This window comes from Xiphophorus couchianus, chromosome 5 (assembly GCF_001444195.1).
Source record: "Xiphophorus couchianus chromosome 5, X_couchianus-1.0, whole genome shotgun sequence".
Taxonomy (NCBI): domain Eukaryota; kingdom Metazoa; phylum Chordata; class Actinopteri; order Cyprinodontiformes; family Poeciliidae; genus Xiphophorus; species Xiphophorus couchianus.
Genome location: NC_040232.1, coordinates 28,912,900 through 28,937,228, shown reverse-complemented (window position 1 = coordinate 28,937,228; position 24,329 = coordinate 28,912,900). Strand labels below are relative to the sequence as shown.

General features: G+C 38.9%; 1 protein-coding gene across 8 annotated transcripts; it reads right to left on the bottom strand.

The window, feature by feature from the left end:
- Positions 1-4,777: 4,777 nt before the first annotated feature.
- cep170ab (centrosomal protein 170Ab) lies at positions 4,778-23,150 on the bottom strand. 8 transcript variants are annotated; one of them, XM_028018693.1, is made up of 20 exons: positions 22,253-23,150; positions 20,186-20,266; positions 18,790-18,935; positions 18,598-18,687; positions 17,762-17,840; positions 17,499-17,557; positions 16,995-17,145; positions 15,916-16,053; positions 15,343-15,795; positions 14,880-15,250; positions 14,675-14,794; positions 14,441-14,573; positions 12,623-14,074; positions 11,840-12,083; positions 11,466-11,574; positions 11,200-11,337; positions 10,119-10,207; positions 9,255-9,348; positions 7,177-7,228; positions 4,778-7,041 (listed from the first exon to the last, which is right to left on the bottom strand). In XM_028018693.1, exons 3-20 carry the CDS (start codon positions 18,892-18,894, stop codon positions 6,767-6,769), a joined length of 4,152 nt encoding a protein of 1,383 aa, XP_027874494.1. In that variant the 5' UTR covers positions 18,895-18,935; positions 20,186-20,266; positions 22,253-23,150; the 3' UTR covers positions 4,778-6,766. The 8 variants fall into 8 exon arrangements, 7 of the variants coding, with proteins under 7 accessions (XP_027874494.1, XP_027874500.1, XP_027874501.1 ...); XM_028018699.1 differs by having other exon boundaries at positions 12,623-14,071; XM_028018700.1 differs by having other exon boundaries at positions 14,886-15,250.
- Between the last annotated feature and the right edge of the window lie 1,179 nt (positions 23,151-24,329).

Genomic DNA, 24,329 nt, shown 5'->3' with positions numbered 1-24,329 from the left:
ACAGGGGCGTGTGTGGGTGTGTGTCTTTGTGTGCAGCTCGTCAATGTAATACAGCTTCCCAGGTGGGAGGAGGGAGACAGTAGGCTCCAGTCTGCTCTTCTACAGGATGAAGGTGCAACAAGAGCTTCTGCCTGATTGCATTGTAGCAGAACCTGATGGGGAATAATGTGATAGCTCAAAGTGTGAGAAGATGTTCCAACATAATGATATATATTCACATAATGAGATTTATCTTTTCCAAAGGTTACTTACATAAAACATCACTACAGGGAGGCACAGAGAATGTCTGAAGGAGTGCAGCCTCAGCTTAAAGCAGTGGTTCCCAAAGATTTTCTTCTGGGCCCCCCTACGGATTACAATAAAATACCCCCCCAAAAAAGAAAGAAAAACAAGTGGACACACACATCGTTCAACCAGACATAAACCTATACACATATTTTGTTTTCAAACTCCACTGAAGTTTATTTCACACTTCAGGTTGCAACAAAACTACAAACCATCTTTACAGTGAAATACGTTTGTGTAACTTTTCTTTTTTTCCATTCATCCATACTGGTTCCCGTGCCTCCCCTGAAATGGCACTGCGCCCCCCCCAGGGGGCGCGCCCCGCACTTTAGGAACCACTGGCTTAAAGAAACCTTTCGTGCACCAAGCTGTGAAGAAAACCACAGACACAAAGGAATAAATCAAATGTGGTAGCTTAGAAATGTTATTACGCTTTCGGTTTGTGAAGTAGATGCAATCAGTGGTGCAAGAAAAGAGCGACTGAAAAGATTTACTGCAAATCATGTTGTCAGCCTCTGTTATTTGGTGAAAACTACTTATCCTTGTTCACATGTTCTCTTCTGTCTGTAGAACATTAATGTGAAAATATATATGCAGTGAGGCCATTTTTATTCCAGTAGCTTCAGAATCAGAATTAGCCTTATTCTCCAAGTTTAGGCATCAAAACAAATAATTTGACCACAATGAAGACACTTGAATTGATACTAAAAGTGTGTGTCCAGGATGTGTGGGGTCTGCATAGATGTTAGCTGCCATTTTCCTGGCCCTAGCCCTTTAAAAGTCCTGGATGGGGGGAATCCTCTCTGTAGACTTGATTGTTTGCTGCAGTTTAGACCTGTTTTGTTTTGTCGCTGAGCCAAGCCAGACAGTGATGGACGAAGACGGGACAGAGTGAATAATGGCTGTGAAGAATATGACCAGCCACTTCCCTGGAAGGTCGTTTCACTTGAGTTAACAAAGGAAGTACAGACTCTGCTGGGCCTTCTGCTGACCAGTGTTGAAACTTTTCCATCTGAACCACCCAGACTTTCACTTTTTCCCCCTCTAATAACCGAAGAGGAAAGGTTTCATCAATAAAAAAAGAGTGACATATGTAAATGCACAACGGAGTAGCATCATTCATCTTTTTTTTTCAGAGTAAGGATAGAGGTGCTAAATCATCGGTGACACTTTCAGTTTCACTGAATATCACACAGGGCACAACTGATGGGTGTTTGTATCCATATTCATTACAGTTTCATATGTGCAAGCTCGTTTTTTAACTTTATAGTTCAGAAAGTGCTACAAAAATAGTGACTTCTGCAGCGATATATTCTTTCAAAGCCATTCAGTAAGTTAGAATATTATTGAAAAGTGAAAATTTATTTTAAGAACTTTATAACTTAGTCAAACACATTAAAAAGATTACACACAAAGGTTGTCAACTTCCAAAAGGTACTTTTAATGTGACAAATGAGCCTAATTACAACATATATTGTAATTTATTGACATGCCTGTAAGCAGTGAGAATAATGGTAACCAATTCTAGCACCTTGTAAATTGGTAGGGATTCAGAGAAACCATTTCCACTCCAATGGACACCTGCAGAGGTGCTGATGTGCACCAGCAGCTGTGCTGAGAGCTGATTGTAGTAGAAGGAAAAAAACAAATCTTCACACAGCTTTCATGGATTGAGGAAGTGAAGCCGAATGTCTGGAGACATTTAATTAGCTGTGGGTTAACTTTGACATGGTGACCTCTAAAATCCTATTCGTTCTGTAGAAAGTGTGAAAAAAAAACGGCAGTAAGAGGAACAGCTGAGTGTGAGATGTTAGAGACCAAAAGGGATTCTGGGAGGAGGAAGAGGATAAAGAAAACTAAACAGTGACACAGTTTTCTTATTGGCTTATTGTAGAACTGATCTAGTAATTTATTATTTTCTGCATAATTTGGAATGAACTCATGGTGAAACAAATTGATTTTTCTTATGCAGAATAAGTGGCACAAACTCTTTGGGGTTTTATTCTTAACTCTTGACATCCAAATGTATGAATTATAAAACAATAGAATTTTTTAGCCTTTGTTGGAAACATAGATTGTTTTTGATAATTTTCTTTCACTTTATTTGACGGGTTCTGAATAAGACTGTCATAACACCATCATAAACATGACATAACACCGTCATAAACATGACATGACACCTGTCATGAACATGACATAACACCGTCATAAACATGACATGACACCGTAAAAAACATGACATAACACCTGTCATGAACATGACATGACACCGTCATAAACATGACATAACACCTGTCATGAACATGACATAACACCTGTCATGAACATGACATGACACCGTCATAAACATGACATGACACCTGTCATGAACATGACATGACACCTGTCATGAACATGACATAACACCTGTCATGAACATGACATGACACCGTCATAAACATGACATGACACCTGTCATGAACATGACATGACACCGTCATAAACATGACATGACACCATCATAAACATGACATGACACCTGTCATGAACATGACATAACACCGTCATAAACATGACATGACACCGTCATAAACATGACATAACACCTGTCATAAACATGACATGACACCGTCATAAACATGACATAACACCTGTCATGAACATGACATGACACCGTCATAAACATGACATGACACCTGTCATGAACATGACATGACACCGTCATAAACATGGCATGACACCGTCATAAACATGGCATAACACCTGTCATGAACATGACATGACACCGTCATAAACATGACATAACACCTGTCATGAACATGACATAAGACCGTCATAAACATGACATGACACCGTCATAAACATGACATAACACCTGTCATGAACATGACATGACACCGTCATAAACATGACATAACACCTGTCATGAACATGACATGACACCGTCATAAACATGACATAACACCTGTCATGAGCATGACATGACACCGTCATAAACATGACATAACACCTGTCATGAACATGACATAAGACCGTCATAAACATGACATGACACCGTCATAAACATGACATAACACCTGTCATGAACATGACATGACACCGTCATAAACATGACATGACACCTGCCATAAACATGACATGACACTGTCATAAACATGACATAACACCTGTCATGAACATGACATGACACCGTCATAAACATGACATGACACCTGTCATGAACATGACATCATCATAAACATGACATAACACCGTCATAAACATGACATGACACCGTCATAAACATGACATAACACCGTCATAAACATGACATAACACCTGTCATGAACATGACATGACACCTGCCATAAACATGACATGACACCTGTCATGAACATGACATAACACCTGTCATGAACATGACATGACACCGTCATAAACATGACATAACAACCTGTCATAAACATGACATAACACCGTCATAAACATGACATAACACCGTCATAAACATGACCTAACACCGTCATAAACATGACATGACACCTGTCATGAACATGACATAACAACCTGTCATAAACATGACATGACACCGTCATAAACATGACATAACACCGTCATAAACATGACATGACAACGTCATAAACATGACATAACACCGTCATAAACATGACATAACACCGTCATAAACATGACATGACACCGTCATAAACATGACATGACAACGTCATAAACATGACATAACACCATCATAAACATGACACAACACCATCATAAACATGAATAAGTCTTCATGAATATTTATGACTGTTGTCATAAAGTGTCATTTGGTAAATCATGACACTTTTAATACAAAGTTGATATTATTCAAAATGTCTTTTTTATAACTTTACATTAACCAAGAAATCATGATTTGACATAAATTTGTTATAAAAGTATTACTGATTAAACTTTAGCTTTAATAACATAAAGCTACATAATTTTTAAAGTTAGTAGTACAGCATTTACGCTAATGATTATTACAATTTAAAGCCGTTTTCAAGCAGCAACAGCATTTCTTTTAATATGTTAGCCCTGCATAGTGGGGCTGAAAGGTGAATTTAAAGTAAATTAAACTCGTTATCTTTCTCAATATGCGCAACACCAAAACTAGTTGTAAAACGATTAATAAAACTACAAATGTGGCTTTCTGGTTTTCACTCAAATTAAATGTTTTTGCTGCACCAAAAAATATGTTTTTAAAGCTTTGGCTATGCACTGTACAGGATTAAAGTATCTAAACTCCAACCACAGAGTAACTAAAAATTAACTACCTAAGAGCAATGTAACACAACTTCAAAAACCAGTACAAACCTACAGCAGTTAGATTTAAACCATCCCAATTTCATCCTCTCTCTCTGCGTCATATTTCAAAAAATTGGTTATATTTGCATAGAAAATCCAAATCTGCAATTTATAAAGCAGCTGTAGTCATTTGCAAATAATTCTCCAAAAGTAGTTTTTTATCCAGTTAAATAATAGCAAAGATAGTCCAAAAATAGGTCATGATGATCATGCATTTTATTGTAAATGAGACAAACGAGACATGTATTGCAAGGTCAACATCTAACCCAACAAGATTACAAAATAAAGTCATACAAACATCAAAAAAAAGAAAAAGAAACATCATCAAATGCTTCAACAAGTTTGCAGAATTATAGAGAAAGCGTGCTGAGCACAAAGTAATTTGTCTCTATTAAAACTGTTTTGGCTAAAAGTTTTTTTTTTTAAGTAGATCTTTTTAGGGTACATTCAAGTGTAAACATTGGTAAGAGGCAAGACATTGGAAAGCCTACGGTCATTACACAGTCACCTGTTTGGTTGCATTATAAATAGTAAAATGCAGCTGCAGGACTGAGAGGTAGTCCCTGTCTATGCTGGTCCTAACACAACATTTTGTTAGCGGTCCGTTTGTGGAACCGCTCCTGTCCTGGTAGCTGGTTTTAAACCCTGCTTTTGGTGAAAGACATAAACATGATAAATGTGTGTTTAGGAACGTCATGTCCTGGTCCCGCAAAGATTAATAAGACGATACAAGTTTATCAGCACTTCAAGCCTCCTAAGGAGCAAACTCCACCTCCCCTTTATTTCCTACTATCTCCACTGATTGTTTGATCCAGGGCACTTGTGACAAAATTTGCTTGAAAGAGAAAAATCCACCCCATGAGCTTTGTTTGCCTTCATATTGTCTAATAACAACCAGTTTTTGTTCTGATACACTGAATTTCAACCACATTAACACAGGGAGAGAACATTAAGAAATAAATGTAACTAAAGATACCCTGCAAGGCCAGTTCATTTCCTAAGAAGAAGTCATAATGGAGATTTGAGATTGGAAAGTCAATACAGAGAAAGACTGATAAACAGGAAAGACATGGAAAAGTACTTTATATTTATTTAAATAAATAACTATGGCAGCAAAAAAGGACACTTAATCAGATTTGTTTTGGTTTCTGTTCGGATACAATTGGATCTCTTTAAAGGGCAAATATCACATTGTGGATCCATAAAACCTCTAAATATTGAAACAATTAAAAATAATCTAATTAGTCTTTTCATTGTCTTTCAAATCAGTTTGTTGTTGACAGCAAAACAAAGCCTATGTAGTCACGCCTCTCAAAACAGAAAATTAGCATCTTATATGTATGATGACCTGTCACCTGGATACTAAGTTTCCTGTTGAACAGAAATGTGTGAGAGTTCTTATAAAAAAGGAACAAAAGATTATAATATAAAGTAAGTAATAAAGCTCCAGCAGGGAGTCAGCAGCCAGACCACTGAAGTCACTAGAGCTGTTTGTGAGCATAAAGTTGATTAGGCATGACTACACTTTCTCTTGGTGTTTTTCATTTTTATTTGTGGTTTCTCACTACTAAACATCTTCTCATGTTCATAGATTGCATTACATTACACCAGTTGTTGAACCGAACCAATTAGCTTGACGTCATTAGTTAAAGTTAAAAGTAAAAACAAAATACTTCCAAAATGTGTATAAATATTTTATGGAATCAGAAAAATTCAGAATGAATCTACAGGAAGCTGTATGTTTGTAAAAACAAAAAAAGAAAATCGGGATATCTGCCCTTTAAATTAGGATTCTGTGTCTGTTTTACTATTATGGGACTTTTGTGTCTGTAATGGGGACTTGAAGCCAATATTACCTCATTTAAAAACCAAGATGTCTGAGTTTTAACACTCCATCAATATGCTTTTTTCTCATATTTTTGTTAAGTATATTGGACAAAAATAACCTGCAACACAAAGACACATGGCTCATTGTAAATACTTCAGTCTTTTCTTAACTGCATTTCCTTTGACACGCTAAAGATCCAAAATGATACATTTGACAACACAGTCAACAAACTTTACCTTGACAAAAGCTTCACTCACCTTCTTATATCTTCAGCGAGAAAAAAGCCATCAAAATAACTAAACCACACACCAATGTCTTTTCCAAGGATGTCCCGTCAGTTTTTATATAAAAAAATCATTGGATGTAATTTTCTTTGTCAGTTTTAGATGTAACACATTTGTCTTGCTTCGTCTCTTCTGTACGCTCTGAGGATCCACAGGGCTCGCCAGAAAATTCTTCACACCTGGGTGCTGACAGTGCGCTGGATGTCTTTGTCTCTGTTCTGGAATGCAACGCCGGTGCCCCCTGCTGACTCCCAGGACTCATCCTCTGGTCACTTAGAGGACTTGTCAGACCCATGCTGGACAAGGCATCCAGAGTGCCGTCTGGGTCCACCATCATATCGATAACTGTTCGTTCGGAGCAGAACAACCAAGCAACATAACTCCGGCGTCATTTAGCACCAAATTCACCAGAAATGCTATGCATAAAATAATTTTCTTATGGCAGCCTATTTTTGTGATGAAAGGACATTATGCCCATACCTGAAAGTTGCTTCTCCACACTCTTCAGGTCTTGAATAATTGTTGAAATCTCCTGTTAAGAACATAATTTAGACAGATGAAGGGTGCTTGAGGATGTGATTAAGTAAGGAGCTCAAGCACTGAACCAATCAGCTCAACTAATCTCTTTTTGCTGCAGAAAAAAATTGGAGCTGAGGTCTTTATAAAGAGTAATGTTTTACAAGCTTTGTGACTTGTGACCTGGTTTGACATTTCTGTTCTAGGTTCATGTGAAGACACACTGAATAAAATTTATTTCCCCACACCAGAGAAAGGTTTAATGGGGCTAAATTTGTAAACTTTTTCTCCATATTTTTTGGTGATCTGTTATCTGAAATAAGTAGTGAATACTAGTACAACTTCAACATCTTGAAAAAGCAATCACAGGTCTTTTTTATGTTAAAACCAAGAACATCAATGCATTTTATTGAGACTGTGGTGGATCTGAAAGAGAGACCTCTGCTGCCTCTTTTTTTTTGACTCCACTAGATGTGTGTCATTTATTCTGGAGCACCAAATTTAACTACAACTGTGTTTTAGCTATGAACGTCCAAACATACAGACCAAACAGAAAACGTCAGAATCTCTTAAAGAAACAGTAACCTTTAACGGAGAAGAATCCAATAAACTGACAAGGAAAGAAACACAAAATGCAAAGAGCATCCGAAAGGACGAATTAAGTCATCACTGCATTAAGAGTCCCTGCAGGATACATCATCAGATGTAGTCAGTAATTGTAAAATAGCAACAAAATAATACATGAGACTAGTGTATATCTTTGATAAAGTTCAAAATATCACTGTAATTAATTCTAAATTGACATTTTAGTTTTTCACTACAAAAATGAAAAATTTTGTTGACCCCTTATGGACTAGTGAAGCTATTTAGATTTGAACCTGCTTCATTGTGAATAAAGTTAAGGTGGTGAATGAATACCAAATGTTATTTGATACTGACTAAGGATACACTTAGAAGTGCTTTAATGCCATCTAGTGTTTGGAGTGTGAACTATGTAATGTTCATGGTAGCAGAAGTGTGCAATGTGCAGACTACATGCAATCTGACAAACTCTGACAGTAAATCATCTTAACCTTGATGATTTATTACTAAATTCCCCAATAATAAAAAAATAAATATGTAGACTCGCAAATGATTTCTAGAACTGTTACATCAGATTAGACAACATGGGACCAAAATTCTAAGGGGTATTTCTAATTTCTAAGGTTTGATGCTGTTTAGTGACATCAGGCAACTAAGGAAAGAAAATGAGTAACATTCGTATTAATAAGCAATTGATGGAATTTAGATTTGACTATGCAACTATGAGTCAATAATTATTTTAGATTACAAAAAAAATCAATTACTGTATATAAGTATACAATAATAAAATATTTTTTTAACCCGAAAGTATTTAGCAGCATTTGAAACACTACATGGTGAAAAACAAGGTTTATTTAAAAATAGGACATTGGTCAGCTAACAAATTTAATTTGTACACTAATTTATATAGTTAAAAAAGGGCCATGAACTCATGGGGCTGTGCGTCAAATTGATGTTGCTGTAATTAGCTGTATTTAAAACACTGTAACAATGAAAAGCAATAGTTGTAGAAAGGAATATATTTTGCCAGCGGCTGGCCTGGGAACGCCTCGGGATTCCCCCGGAAGAGCTGGAAGAAGTGGCCGGGGAGAGGGAAGTCTGGGCCTCCCTTCTGAAGCTGCTACCCCCGCGACCCGACCTCGGATAAGCGGAAGAAGATGGATGGATGGATGGATGGATGGATGGATGGAGGAATATATTTTGGCTATTTTTCAAAATCTTGCTTGAGAACTCGCATTATCAATAAAATAATCAACATAGCTGGATTGAACAGTCTGTTCCACTTCTTAAGTGCTTATTGGATCGAGTTAGCATCATGCCTAAATTCATACGGACGATAGGTGCAAAGTTGAAATAACCTCAAAATAATGCAACATCTGACAGACAGCAAAAAGCCTGTATAAAAATCAAGCAGTATAATCAGGAGAAATAACTGTGAGAATATCAGAAATATGCATCACCTTGTTGGAGCTCTTGAGAACTAAGGAGTCATGCTCTGCTTGCAGTTTGGTCTCAATCTCATCCCATTTTCTTTCCTTATCCTTGAAAAGAATCCTGGAGGCCAAGTTCAGATAAAAATAGATAAAAGCACAATAGAAGAAAAATGCTTAATATAGCTATTGTTAGAAGTATTAGCTGACAGTTCAGATCATTTCTTTCTGGCAACCTCTGCAGATTGCAAAACCCTAAAACCTTTGAGCTTTCATCCTAATGAGAAAATGTAGTTCTGTTTGACAGAGATATCTCTTTGATTTGCCACTCAGACTTTGCCAATTTGTCCAGTTCTAACAGAAAACACAAAATACATAACAGTCATTTATTTCTGTGTTAACAGACAGTAAGTAAGCGGTTAGTTTGAAAGGCTTGTAGAAGCCTAAATTGAGTTTTTGCTCATTCAGACTTTAGGATAAGTTATGTTCATATTTCTTATTATAATTTGTTTATTTGGATAAAAATGATAACTAGTTAAATCTATTGCATAGTAATTTACTATACTTGACTACGCTAAAGTCTTGAAAATTTGCATATCTAATTGGAGTTCAGGATTTTAGGGTGTGGCTGGGAGAGTCAGTTGGGCAGTTGGAGTGGAGCCACACAGTTTTTTGACCTCACTTTCTTTCTTTTTAAATTTTTTCTTTGTTTTTCATGGAAAGGTAACCTTTGTACCATTTTTTGTTTATTTCTGAAGTAAACCATTCAACTATATTAAGAGGATCCAGTCCTTTTTATTTGTTTTGTCGTCTTCGTCATGAAGTGGACTTAATGAGAAAGACTGAGAGCGTCAAGCTTATGGCGTCTTTATTTTAGGAAACTACAAGGCTTACCTGACTTTGTAGGTAGTTTTGTCCACAGACTGTCGTATTCTGGTCGAAAGTTGAGTCACAGAAGCAAGCAGCACATTGTCAAGGTACAGCTGATGAATAAAAATGAAAAAAAAAAATTGTAAATGTTCTAACTGTACTTGTTCTGATAGGAATGATTACAATTTAAGTTCATTTATTTATATTTTTCTCTTTACAATTAACTCCAGTTTCTTAGGTCAGAACGAACAAATGAATTGTGGAAACTGGGGACACATGCAGTACCTTGTATTGGACAAGGGCATGAGCAAGCCCCTTTTTATCCAATATGGAATAGATCAAATTTAAGAATAAAGGGAACGCCATGTCAAACACTTATTTTCTCTCCACAGGACAGATTATACCTTGTGCTCAGCATTCTTGTTTATGTTGCTGTAATGGTGATCGAATGCATGACATGTTGGCTACTGTCAAAAACCTAACTTATTTTTCCACCTGGACAGGGTTTTTTGGTGGATGAATTTAACTTCATGAAAGATTTTTATGAAAATGGATTTCCATTGCATGTCACGGCCACCACAATGTTTCACAGAGGGATGGCATATTAGGTGTAATGAGCAGTGTTTTCTGTTGCACATTGCATATTTGAAAACCATATATCATTTTACACTGTTTACAACAACAGTTATACACTGTTTTGTGCCTGCACCTTCTTAAATTAGCTCATCTAGCCTGGAGGCAGCAGCAATCAACAATATCACGGCAACATTAATGATTTAATTTAATTTTGTTTACTCATAATGTGCCAAATTACAAGCGGCATCCATTTTATAGTCAGTTTTATGGAATTCAAATCGGTCCAAATTCAATTTAAATTAGTCCAATTTATTGCAGTAGAATCAAATTACAAAGTCTCATACAGTCCAATATGATTCTAATTACAGTCACAGTCAGTGAATCAAAAAAAGCCAACTGGAAAACCCAAGTTACTGCATAGAGTTGTTGACTTTGAAGCAATCTGTCCTCCTCAGCAAGTGCTCTTGTATGTAAAATGCCTGTGCAAATGTACAACTAACTGATGTTCGATAATGAGGCTCAGACTCACATCGTCTCTATTCCATGTCTGTCGACGGATTGAGCGAGAGCTCTGATCGTTTGAGCTTCGTTGTCGTAGCTCCACGGTTTGCCCCTCGCCTGCCACAATCCTGCTCTGCTCTGCGGTGGAACCACCCAGATCCTCCAACTAAAGGAAATTAATAATAATAATAATAATAATAAAGAATTCAAACGTCAGCTCAGTTGTACATTTCTGTAAATAAATATTTGTTTGGTCAGCAGTGTTGACGCTCATGTAATGTGATGTTTTTATACCAGAGCTCCTGGGTCAGTTGCTGCAGGACTGACTGAGTCGATCTCTCCAGCCACATCATGAATCTCTCGTGCCAGCATTGCTAAATCTTTGGCTAAATCCTGGCTGATCCTGATTAACAAGTAAAAGTAATGACATCATTACATTACACCTAAAAATATCAACTTCCTTTTTATGTGCTTGTGTTTATCATCCCATACCTCATACTCACACATACCAGAAACTATGATCAGAACTGCACAAATAAAAAGCAATAAAAAACTATCCCATGCGGCAAAAGTAACAACAGCGTTTTTGGAAGGAAGTAACATCCTCATTGTTGCATCTAAAAATGGACTTCATATTGCATGCTTTTGAGCTCTTCTCACCCACACACCTGGCTATTTCTTCACTGTGCGCTGTCCAGTCTCTCATGTACTCATCCTGGTCCCTGGAATTCTGCTTCAAGCTGGTCAGCCCTGCGGGGTTGGGTGTTGCTGGAGCTGAACCTCCTAACTGGGCAACTCGGGTCGAAGGGAATGGCCTCGTAGGCCCCTGCTTGGATATGTGGCGATTTGAGCCATACTCATCCTCAGAAGTGGATGCATACTCCACAGGAACACGGCGCCACCGAGTCCCAGCTTAAAAGAAGATACGAAAGAAGCTAAACCTTCAACACACAAAGATTTCTGGTTATGAAGAATATGAAGATAACATTATCTAGGCACGAGTGGGTTGACTGGTTTCAGGGCAAACAAAGGTTTTGAAAAGAAAAATTCTAAACATTTTTGTTGTGCCAGAAAAACCAGCAAGACAATTTGGATTTCAAAAATGTCTGGAAAATCAGTGCTGATGTTGCATTTTACAGTAAATATTAATTGAAACAAACAAAACCAGCACATTTGGACAATAAGGAGCAAAGTGATCGATTATGAAAGACAACTACACTAAATGACATTAGTTCCTTTTGGGAAAAGCCAAATGAGCATAAAAATATTTTTGCAAAATGAAAGAAGTCATTCTGTCATTTTCCATAAACATTTTCTAATGTTTATACAATTCAAAATGAACAATCATATAAAAGAACAATGATGGAAACACAGGTATTGACACCAAAGAGATTGTTGAACAGATTTCAGTGACAGACAACATGGATTCTGGTGAAAGATTTTCCACTTACATGCAGGTGTAATATGCCCATACGATGATGTTCCTTTAGTTTTGTCAGGCAGCTTGGAGGCACTGTTAGCTCTGGCTCTGGGTCCGGATAGTGAAGTAACATTTGAACCTCTCAATCCCTGTCTGAGAGCATAATCTCCTGCTGCACTTCGGCCACCCAGCCCTCTGCTTTTAGCCACGGTGGCCTCTGAGTCGCTCTGGGCAGATGGAGACCCAACCCTTGGTCTCCTTGGTTGTGCTAGAGCCTCAATTCTAGACATTCCCCTTCTTGCTATCCCTGTCCTGGATGTGGAACTAGCAGTTGATGCCTCAGAAGCCACTGACATCCGGTCCATATCAGCAGGTTCGGTATCTGATGACTCCCCCAGCCGGGCTCGCCTCAACAGGGATGTCCGAGTAGGTCTTGGCTTGGGAACAGTACTGGCTTTGTTTGGGGCAGAAGAAGGCGACGGCTGTGTCATCTTGGCCCGACTAGACTTGGTGCTGGCCCCAACTGTTTGGCCTCTAAGGTTTGAACTCCTTGAGTCTTGTGTGGAGACAGGCAGTGAGTCAGAAAGCAGGGAGTTGGAGTTGATGTCATCATCAGTAAGGTCCAGGGATGTTGAGGGGTGACTTGGTTGTTGAGGGCCAGAGGTTCTGTTCTTCCCCCTCCTGTCCAGAGGCTCTCTGCTCCCAGTAGGGCCCTTGTTAGAGGTGCAGACCACTGTTCTCTCTTTTTGCTGCCCAGCTAGTATCCTGCGTTTCTGAACTACTTTTGTAACGCCATCAGCTTGGCTAACTGTGCTTGTTGTGTCTACGTCTGACTCTGGAGACATGGAACCTTCAATAGACTGACTTGGGGGATCACCTTGGTCTGACACAGTGCTCTCTAGAAAAGCTGCCACAGCTTCTGAGTCTTTCTGTATTGAGACACTGTCTATGCCCCCGTCCCTACTCTGAGTTTTGGTTCCTGTGTAAGCATCAATACGTGGAATAAGTTCTATGGGTACACTGGAGCTCGGTTTCTCCACAGTGAAACTCTCCTGCCTCAGTAATGGTTTCCCGGTACTCTCTCTAGCCTTCTCCTCATCCTTCTTTCTCCTCTTTGCCTCCTCCATTCTCTTCTGTCCACTGGTCAGTGGACGTGGAGGGACTTTGCTCAGGACACCCGACTGACTTGATTTACCACCACCACTATCCTGTGATTTGGCCGGAGAAGATCGACTTGGGCTACCGCTCTGACTGCCCACACCTCTAGTGCCTTGAACACTTTGTTTATTTCCTCTGGATAGCTTTTCATCTTGATTCTCTTTCTCCTGAATCTCTGTATCCTGCTTTTCACCCATATCTGTGGTCAGACATCCACCGTGGGTCTTTCTTCCCAGATTAAGTTCTTCACCAGGTAGCTGTGGTAGGGTTCTCCTCTTACGTTCGGTGTGCACAGAGGCCATGTGGCTGGATCCACTTATTTCTGCTGAAAAATGAGAAAATCTTTTCATGAAATGGCATTAAAGTCATCTATTCATCCATCCTTCCATCCACCAATCAGTCCTTGTTTCTCCCTTCCTTCTTTGTTTTTTAATTTTCAATATTTTAACCTTGAGTTCCACCATTAACAGCAACCATAGGCTTAAACTTCCCATAAGCCATTGCTTCAAACGTCTTGGGATTGTTATAATCTTTTGTCATCTAAAAACCACTTAGGCAGAAAACTGCTATCGTGAGTTTCTATAGGTTTTTTTTATTGATGCAGCTGCAAAGTTGCAAAGTGTATAAAAATACTTTTCAATAAATATGTTAAATAAATGATGTGAGTGATCTTATGACCTAAACTGAGTACCTCTGTCCTCTGTGACCATGGTGTGACTGTCCCCTCCGGATCCCTCAGGATCTGTCCGAATGTGGCTGGCAGCTAGAGTAGCCCACTGTGACACCCAACGAGGACCACCAACCATCAACTCTTCAGACAAGAACTAAATCATAAGAAAAAAATGAATTACTCGCAGTACTCGTGTATTGCTAAAACAGATTTAGTCTTGGTTAATCACTTTAAGTCAGAAGAATGCTTTTGCACCTCTGTCTCCAGACGTCCAGGCTTTCCTCTGTCTCTCGATCCAGACCTCTGTGAAGACAACCTCTCTCTTTGATCAATTCCCCCCTTCCTGGAAACACGTTGCTCATCCACACCAAATACCTGGAAGACACAAACGAACATAAAATAAAGTTTTTAAAAAATGTGTGATCTGATAAAGAAAAAAGTACAGAAAAAGATGTCTAACCTTTACCTTGTCAATCAGTTTCCTAGCCTCTTCCTCTTCATTGGCCCCGTTCTCCAGCTCAATGGTGTAAGTCCCTCTGTCGCTATATTCATCTCTGTGTCCGTAGCACTCTTCACGACCACCATGCTGATGTGGTGCCGAGCCACGCCGCCTTTCCACCAACCCGCTCTGCCTTTTCGATGCTGAAGACTTGCAACGCCTTGCAGGACTGTCCTCTTCTGCAAACAGGCCTTCTGGTACATTTGCACGGCTTTCTTTTATGCCAGCGCTGCCCCAAAGCCCCCATGAGCGCTCCTCCATCGCTGCAGCCCTGCGCTGCTCCCCAAGAGCATTCTCTGAATCGCTCTGAGTGCCATCCTCGTGTTTACTGCCTGGCGTGTGTGCAAGACACATTAGAACGTATAACAAATGACTGCGTAAAGGAAGAAATTAACCAAATACTGTAACACATTTCATCACGCACCTTTGAGACTCCTGAGATGCACAGGAACATCGCTTTTCGCACTCTCTCCATCATCCTCTGCCACCGTCTCTTTCAGAGCCAATGGCAGCTCATTCTGAGCCAGCCAGTCAGCAACTTTAACCTCTGCTGCCACCATGGCTGTCTGAAGCGGACTCAGGTCTTCTCCAACAGCCCTCTTTGGGCGGGGGCGGGTCTCTGGTCCTACTTTTGCCACCCGATCCTTCACCAACACTTTGCCTGACGCCCCGGGGTCGAACTCGATGGTGAATGAGGCATGGCCATGGATGGGCTCCACAGCAGCAGCGGAAGCATTGATCTCTTGATCTTGTGGAGGAAGTTCACTGATTTTAGCTGCGATGGGAGCATCCTTTGTTGGAATTTCAAAGTAGCTAGGTTCTTGATTTGAGACTGCTTGAGGCAAAGACTTTAGGATCTCTGGACTTCTTTTGGTGTCTATAACAAGGTGAAGAGATTTGACCATTTAAACTTCATAATCTACTTACTTCCTTTATTACATCTTAGGATTACGAAAATAGCGTTGGTCATGTCATATTTCTGAAAAACTGATCATACCCGTTTCTGCCTTTTCCTTCTTCCTATCAGCGTTTTTTTCCTCACGTTTTCCAGGGTGCTGATCATCAGTGTCTCCATCTCCCCACCAAGCAGGCTGCCCATAAAGGGGTGTGCCCCTGTGTAAAACTGCTATGTCTCCTGTTTAAACCAATGTATTGGTTAGTCTTACTGAATGGAGGAGAGATTTAGGAACAGGGCATGGGGGAGCTTGTAATGTGGAGAAGACTGAACTGGGTGCACACGTCACAGTTAACTATTTTCTCAAACTGAAAAATGTTAGCGGAACAAAAAAAAAAGAAAAGAAATTACCTAGTGACTGGAATGAACAAAGTTTCAGCTTGATCAAGCCTGACCTGATGGAAACTAAAGTATATAATCCTTTTCCAATCAGTGGATACATTTGGTTAAAGTGCGACCATGCTGCGGTAAAAGCGATACTCTTTTGTGTGGAAGGTGTTACTGCAGATTTCAAGATGTAAGAAACTATAGAAATAAACTATAGAAATAGTAAGAAACTATATTAAAGTTAACTGTTTCCTCTATGGAGGTATGCTAACTCTTTATCCACCGTGCTACTACAGCTGGACTTTGGCCACAGGAAGTCCATTTGTTCCCACCTTGGGAATGTTTTGTCGACTTGACAAACTGACCCGGATTATTCTGCAGATAAAAAGAAGTCTGGACATATGACAAAAATTGCCAAGTTTCATTCTTTCGAGCTTGCCTCTCTATTTTTAATGTACGAGAGAGGATTCGGGCCACCAAAGGAAAAAAGAAATTCAGACATTTTTTCAGAGAATCAAATTCATTCTATACTAGGATAGCAGAAAGGTAAAAATCTGCAATAAGCTTCAAGAAACTAATGCAGCATGTGCAGTTCCTATACAATTAGACAGGAAAATATCAAGGTACTGGGAATTGTGTGGGTTAGTGCAATTCTTCTAACAATTTTTCCACCACTAAACTTTTGTTGCGTTTTCATTTATTATATCTAATTTATCCATAAGTTAGAAAAACAACCCTGCAAAATAGTGTGTGCTGTGTTGGATTTCAATTATTCCATGGATGTTAAAGCTCACCTACTGTCTTATCCTCGGGTTTGCCGGACTCTGGAAGTTTTGACGCGGCTCCTTCTGAACCTGATGCCGCTGCTGCCTCTGAAGGCTTCACCTCACATTTCTCTGCAGGTTTCTTTTGGATCATCTGAAGCTGGCTGCTCAGTTTCTCATGCTGACATTTGAGTTTACAGAGAAAAAAAAGCAACATGGATAAGCTGAATGCAGACCTTTTGCCGTAGATACTCACTTTTGTATGTTACTGAAACCTTTCTAACTATTTATGCTGGAATTCTGCAAACTCATTAAGATAAAAAACCTTTCTCTGCAGCTACCTGGGCTTGACAAGATGAAACAGCGCTTTCATCAACTGTGAAGCTTTAGTTTGGTTCAGCAGAACTCTTTTATTTCCTTGACCACAAAGTCAAAAAAAGTACAAGGCTGTCCTGTTTTGAGCAGACAGATCCACTTTATCTGCAAACAAGCTTTTATTTTTTTGATTTTTCAACGCACAGCATGCTGTCTAACCTTAAGGGCCTCCTCGGGAATGTGCAGCTCTCCTTGAACCACGGTGAACAGGTTGGTATGTGAGGTAGGTTAAGGCAAATGTTGGGTAGGTCTGCTGAGCACTGAGAAACACGCACTGAATAGCCTTATGTATAATGCAGCAGGTGGAGTACATTGAGAGTTCACATCTATTCACAAATAGATAAAGTTACACAGCTGACAGTGGTTTGTGTGTGAGAGCCAGTAACTTGGCCTCTTTGCCCAGTAGAACTTCCGAAGGATATCATATCCAAACCTTAGTTTGTCATCGGTCTTCAGCGTGACGTAGTCTTGCTCCTGTATTCTGACGTCATTGACAAAAGTCTGCAAAATATAAGATAAAGACCTGTATAAAATGGGCTGTTCACTTTGCAAACCTCCCCACCATCTTTCATGCGCAGAGCTTGTTACAGACTACATAGGACATTAATTTTGAAAAGTAGTCTAAGGTAGTCTGTAGATTAAATAAGTAACATGTAGGGCTTCTGCAGATTTTACCAACTCAAACTTAATGCTTTCTAAGACATTTTAAGGCCATTATGCATCAAATAAATAAAATTAAAGATGCGTAACATGACAGAAATGTACAGGAGAAAATTACATATTTTATATGGTAGTACTGATATTCTGTGCTAAAAGAATAGCACAGAGCTTTTTAGCACAGAATGCCAGCCAACTGATGATAAATGTACACTTGCATGAGATAGACACAAAAAAACATATGTCTTGTTAAAGAAGGGTATATTAGCTGCTGGTTGGTGGTAACTTCAACCACCTCAAGTCACAGAATGTAATGAAAATGTCTGCATGCTTCTAAAATGTTTGCTTAACGTCCCATGAGAAAAATTATCTACAGATATTAGATTAAATAGTCCTACCAAGACAAAATGTCAGACCTGTGATTATCTTATTTAAGGCTTACTTAAATTTTTAAAACAAACTTAAAACTTTTTAAGGCCTTACTTTTAGATATATGAATTTAAGTATATCTGGTATGTCATTGCAGGCAGTTAGACTCATGTCTAGCATTACCTATATTTGGTGGAGCCAAGCTAAGGTTTCCAAGCTCACAAAAACTCACCCCATTTAAGCTGCCCAAGTCCTTCACTTTATGTTCATCTGTGTTTGGTTCGTAGTTGATGACAGCGTGCTGTTTGTCCACGCTGCGAGACTAAATCACACACAACCCCGCAAGTTGCTGTAATCCATTTTCATTTATCAGAATATTTGGCAGCATCTGGAAGGGCAACTGGGAATTAAGTTCATATCGTACCTGTAGCATGAGCTCACAATCATCCCTCCCCACGAAGATCATCTCCCGGGGAAGACGATGGCGCGTCCCCCTGCTGCTTACCAAGAACCAGGACGTCAGACTCATCTCTGCCTCAGAAGATCACCTTTGACCGCTAGTGCATCATGCTGAAAGTAAGAGGAGAGACAAATCACAGCTCACACTTCATCCAACAAAATGATGAGTACTAAGAATACCAGCTGGGTAAATTACATATGTGGTGGATAAATATGTGGAGGGCCTTGCAAAAAGTTTCATAGCACTTGACATTCCTGTCACACTAAAACCTCATACTTCAATCTACCTGACCGGGATTTTATATGACAGTCCAATTTAAAGTACCGGATGATTGTGAAGTAGTAGTAACAGGATTGAAGGTCTTCAAAATGTTTTACAAAAAAAGTGAAAAGCATAGCCTGCATTTGTACCCCCATTGTTTTTTACTCACCCTCAGAGCTGAGTTAGAGAACACAATTGAACAAAAAGCATCATGAAGACCAAACAATACAGCAGATGGATCAGGGAGAAAGATGTGGAGAAGAATAAATAGGGGTAGATTATACATAACTTTTAGCAAGTTTTGAACCTATCCCAGAGCACTCCTCAATGCATGGAAAATGGAAATGGAAACCACATGGTACAAATGGATTCCTACAAAGATATGAACGTCTACCTACACTGTGGTTGTCCATCTGTCAATAGGGAAACCAGGTTGCATGAAACATGTCTGGTGAAGGTGCTCTAACTCTCTGGCCTAGATTTAAATACTAATTGTTTCAGAAAATGTAAATTGGGAAACATGAAACATGGTGGTGGCAATATCATGGTGTGGCAAGGGCAGGGATGATGGAGAGTTTGAATAAAAGTATAATAAATACATACTTGAATAAAATATATAAAAAAGCACATAAATAAATGTATATTTATGTGCCCCCCATTTTGCAAAATAGCTCAAACCTATTTAGATTGTATATAACTTATTTAAACTAAAAGAATTTAGTCTAAACATGCAGAGAAAACTGGTTCCCCAAAGTATTGACTCGGGAAGACTGAGCACACTTTTTAAAACTTTTTTAATGAAAAATATTTATTCTTTCACTGTGCGTTCATAATTTACTTTGTGTCGGTCTGTCATAGCAAATCCCAATATATTACAATACAGTTTAAGATTTTGAGAAAAGAATGTGTACAACATGAAATGCTTCTCCAAGACACCATACAGTAATAGAATGTTCCCTATCTTATGTGGTTTGTGCATCATGTGCACAGCTGCTATTTCTGACATCACTCAAGGACATGGACATGCTCATTACTGCCTATGGTGAAAATAACTAAGTGTAAAACCAACTACAAGCGTGAAAATCTAGGGATGGCTTACAGAATTTCCAGCACCCTTCAAAACTTTCCCAGTGAAGTTCTCCTAGGAGCTGCCCTCATAGCAAATCCAGAAGTCACACCACTGCAGAAAAAGAGTCATAAAGAAGCAGAGGAAACGGTGATGGCATTTGATCGATTATGAGGCTGTTTCTAGCAGGACAGAGACAATGATGTGAGCGTTAAGATGGCTAATTCTGTCAGATCCACACAGGAGCAAGAGGGAAACAAGTTTCCTTGCAAATGCAAACCCCTGTGTCTGCTCCTCGGGATCATATGACTTCCATTCTGACCCTTTATTACAGCGCGCACACTCTGAAAACTCCTGGGCTATTCATTCAATCCAGAGGCTTGGGTTATGCTGCTGGGACAGAAATTGTGTCATTTTAACCAAACATTTGGCCCAAAACTGTGACGTCATATTATTGGGTTCTTCACAGAACGTTGTTTATAAGACCAGACTTTACTGGATCTCTTGCACATTTAAACCATTGTGATTTTAAAACTAACAATCATTCATTTGTGGTACATTTTTCAACACTGTCACAAGCAAGCGAGTCCAGTGTGAGAGTGAATGATTGCGTGTTTCTGTTGCCTTGTGATGGACTGATACCTGTCAAGGCCCTACTACCCACTGGAGAGTGGTACCAGTGACCCTACTAGGATTAAGCAGGGGTACAATATAAACGAAAGAAAAATTATTAATTTTAACCCAAACATCACTTTTTAAATCTATTTAACTCCTTATTAAATATATATATATTTACAGTTATATAAGACAAAAATCCTTATATTTGCAATCAAGCAGCTAATTCATTAAGTTAAAGTAGCTAGTTTAATTATAGCAAAGCAATATGTATAAATTTAGGTATTTGATGTGAAAATTAGGCTTACATGGGCATAAAACTGAGCGCCAGATGGTAGCAAAATTTTATTTTCAATATAACAAAGACATGAACTATCATGGGGAAGACCTGACAGATCTCCAACAGATTAACAGTCTCCAGAAGAAGGTAAGCAAAAGAAATTGGCTAAAGAGCCTGGTTGTTCACTGAATGTAATTTTCAAGTAAATCAATGTAAAGTTGAGGGAAAGGAAAAAGTTTGTTAGAAAAAGGTGCAAAAGTAAGAGGTACAACTACAGCTTTGAGAGGCTAGTGAATCAAAACCAATTCAAGAGTCACACACACACACACACGCCACCCATGAACCAAAGATGACCGGAGATTTGTTTTTACCAAGGCTAAGGAGAAAAATGATGTCCAGTGGTCCAAAATCATCTTTTGAAATTAAATGTAAATTCTCCATTTGGAAATCAATGATAATAAGGACATATAGATACATACCTGCATTTTTTATTGGTCTTATCCTAATGTCTGGGAAGATATATATATATATATATATATATATATATATATATATATACATACATACAGTACAGACCAAAGGTTTGGACACACCTTTTAATTCAATGAGTTTATTTTATTTTCATGACTATTGACATTGTAGATTCACACTGAAGGCATCAAAACTATGAACAACACATGTGGAAATATGCACTAAACAAAAAAGTGTAAAACAACTGAAAATACCCCTTATATTCTAGTTTCTTCAAAGTAACAACCTTTTGTTGTGATTACTGCTTTGCACACACTCTGCATTTTCTTGATGAGCTTCAAGAGGTCGTCACCTGAAATGGTTTTCACTTCATAGGTCAACCTGCCCTGTCAGGTTAATAAGTGGGATTTTTGCCTTATAAATAGTCATGAAAATAAAGAAAACCCATTGAATTAGAAGGTGTGTCCAAACCTTTGGTCTGTACTGTATATATATATATATATATATATATATATATATATGTAGTTAAGCTACATAGTACAAGTTTATTTTTTTAAACTGAGCTACTGAAATATATAAACATTTCAATAATATGACTATTTATATTATATTACTATTTATATATTACTACATCTCCTTGCTTGTACTTGTGACAGTGCAAGACAATAAAGTTGAATTTTATTCTATTCTATTCTATTTTATATAGATGCACTTGTACCCTGGGTTAAACTCACATTAGGTTGATGTTCCCCCAGCAGATTTTAGAGGTCTGCAGCACCATCAACCCATGGAGAATGCTGACTCACGCTCTGGATTAACAATATGTACAATCTAAAGATATAATTACGCACACTTTGTTATGTCCAATAACTGAGACATTCCCCCGTTGGGACACTACTCCATGTGGAGGGCTTTCAGCGGCAGTGCCCATACTAATGTCCCAGATTTCCTCATAAGACTACGCATGGTTTCACCCAGTACAGTAAATGACAGCCCCTCTGCCGCGCAAACAGGCGGACACAGATGATGGGGTTGAATAGGCCAATGCCAGAGCCTGTAAATTACCCCAGTTAGGCCATGATTCGATGCCGCGCTTATAATGAGAGCCGTTCAACATAGACACAAGAATATCCATTTTCAACAATCTACGCTGTAGAAAAATGAGAAAGATGCGGGAATAAACACGGAGCTGTGAGTCTAATTACCGACATGATCATCTGGGGCGTCCGCGCTCATCCTTGATGTTCCTCCTCCCTTTAAATCCCAGCACACAAGCGGGTTAACAATGACGAGTCTCACGTTTTTATTTCCAAAAGCTTTCCTCCCGGTGAACTCTCACGGACCTCCAGCGCTATAAACGGCAAAGCCTGTATGTCTCACCAGCAGCGATGCTCATGTCACCGCCTATATCCTCACAGCCGAGGAGGCAGCAGAATGACTCAAAGCAGCGACGACAATCTGCGGAAGATAAATGTCTCTCACCGTGCAGCTGCCTGATGGACTCCCGGCATCCGACAGATAGCTAAATAGGTGGATGTATGTAAAAAAGAGGATTATTATGAGCGCTGGAGCTGCTCCAGCAAGCTCCGCTACCCAACCCAGCTGCTTCAGCGCTTCCACGTCTTTGCCTCTCGGTGGCGCTGTGAGCTAGAATTAGGAGAGCAAATGGGATTATGTAATACCAGGCCACAGGCTGGAAATCATGAGTGAGGATGATTGTGGATGATGACTCTAGGAAATTCAGACTTATAGAACAGAGATTATAGAAAACAAATGAACCAAGAAAGAAAGAAAAGAAAAACGATGCAGCATAGCTAATTAAGGCTTCGCCGATAGTGTTAATGAATCTTATTATGCACTTGTATCTATCTGACGGAAAGATACAAGTGCATATCACAGTTCACTTGAAAATAATAGTAAAACAATCTCAGTTCAAAACACATTTCTTGAACTAGACCCACTGTTGCCTATATTTGTATTTCTTTCAGTATTTTGTCTGTTGTTTTGTTTTCCTTACTTACTAACCCTAAAAAATCTAGGATTGTTTTTTTGTTGTTTTTTTTTTTTTTTTTTTTTACGTAAACGTAAATCTGACACTGGGCACTAGATGGCGTCAAAGCATTGAGTTGGTCTGAAATAATCTCTGATTCACCAACCGTGACATGCATCAAGCACAAATACGTATTTGATGAGAAAACAGTAACGGACACATTTGTTCTGCTTTCTCTATCCAATAAAATACTTTGAAGTTCCTCAGTAGTTAATAGAATCAATCAAATAGATTTTTTTTTCATAAATACAATCTCTGAGTTCAGCTTTGTCGCTCAGTTGAACACGTCAAAGTGTATTAATAAAAGGATGGCTCACCTCTGTTCACACAGGACAAACTTTAAGTGACATGTAAAACTGGAGACACGGTGTCCAGTGCTGTCAACATAATGGTGTTTGAGTTCTTTAGACTGTATTTAAAGGTTGTATTGCACCATGGCCTAGGTTAAGTCTCTTTTGTCGTTCTGTATTTCCTTTCATTTTGCCTTCCCATGGACATTTTTGTTCTCTGGAATTCTCTGTCAAGATCCACTTAAATCCATTAAAAATAATATTTAAAAGCACAGAAATATCAGATGGCATGCACGCTCAGAGGTTAGGCTTGGATGCATGGGATCTGTCAGTATTCAGTAGGAATGGCTTTACTCCACTGCGTGGCATAGTTTGGTGCAACAGTTAACACTATTGAGGTAAAATGATCTGACCATGCAATTCTGACAATAATCAAATCATTCGTTTGCTAAAACGGCTTATGACTTTCAA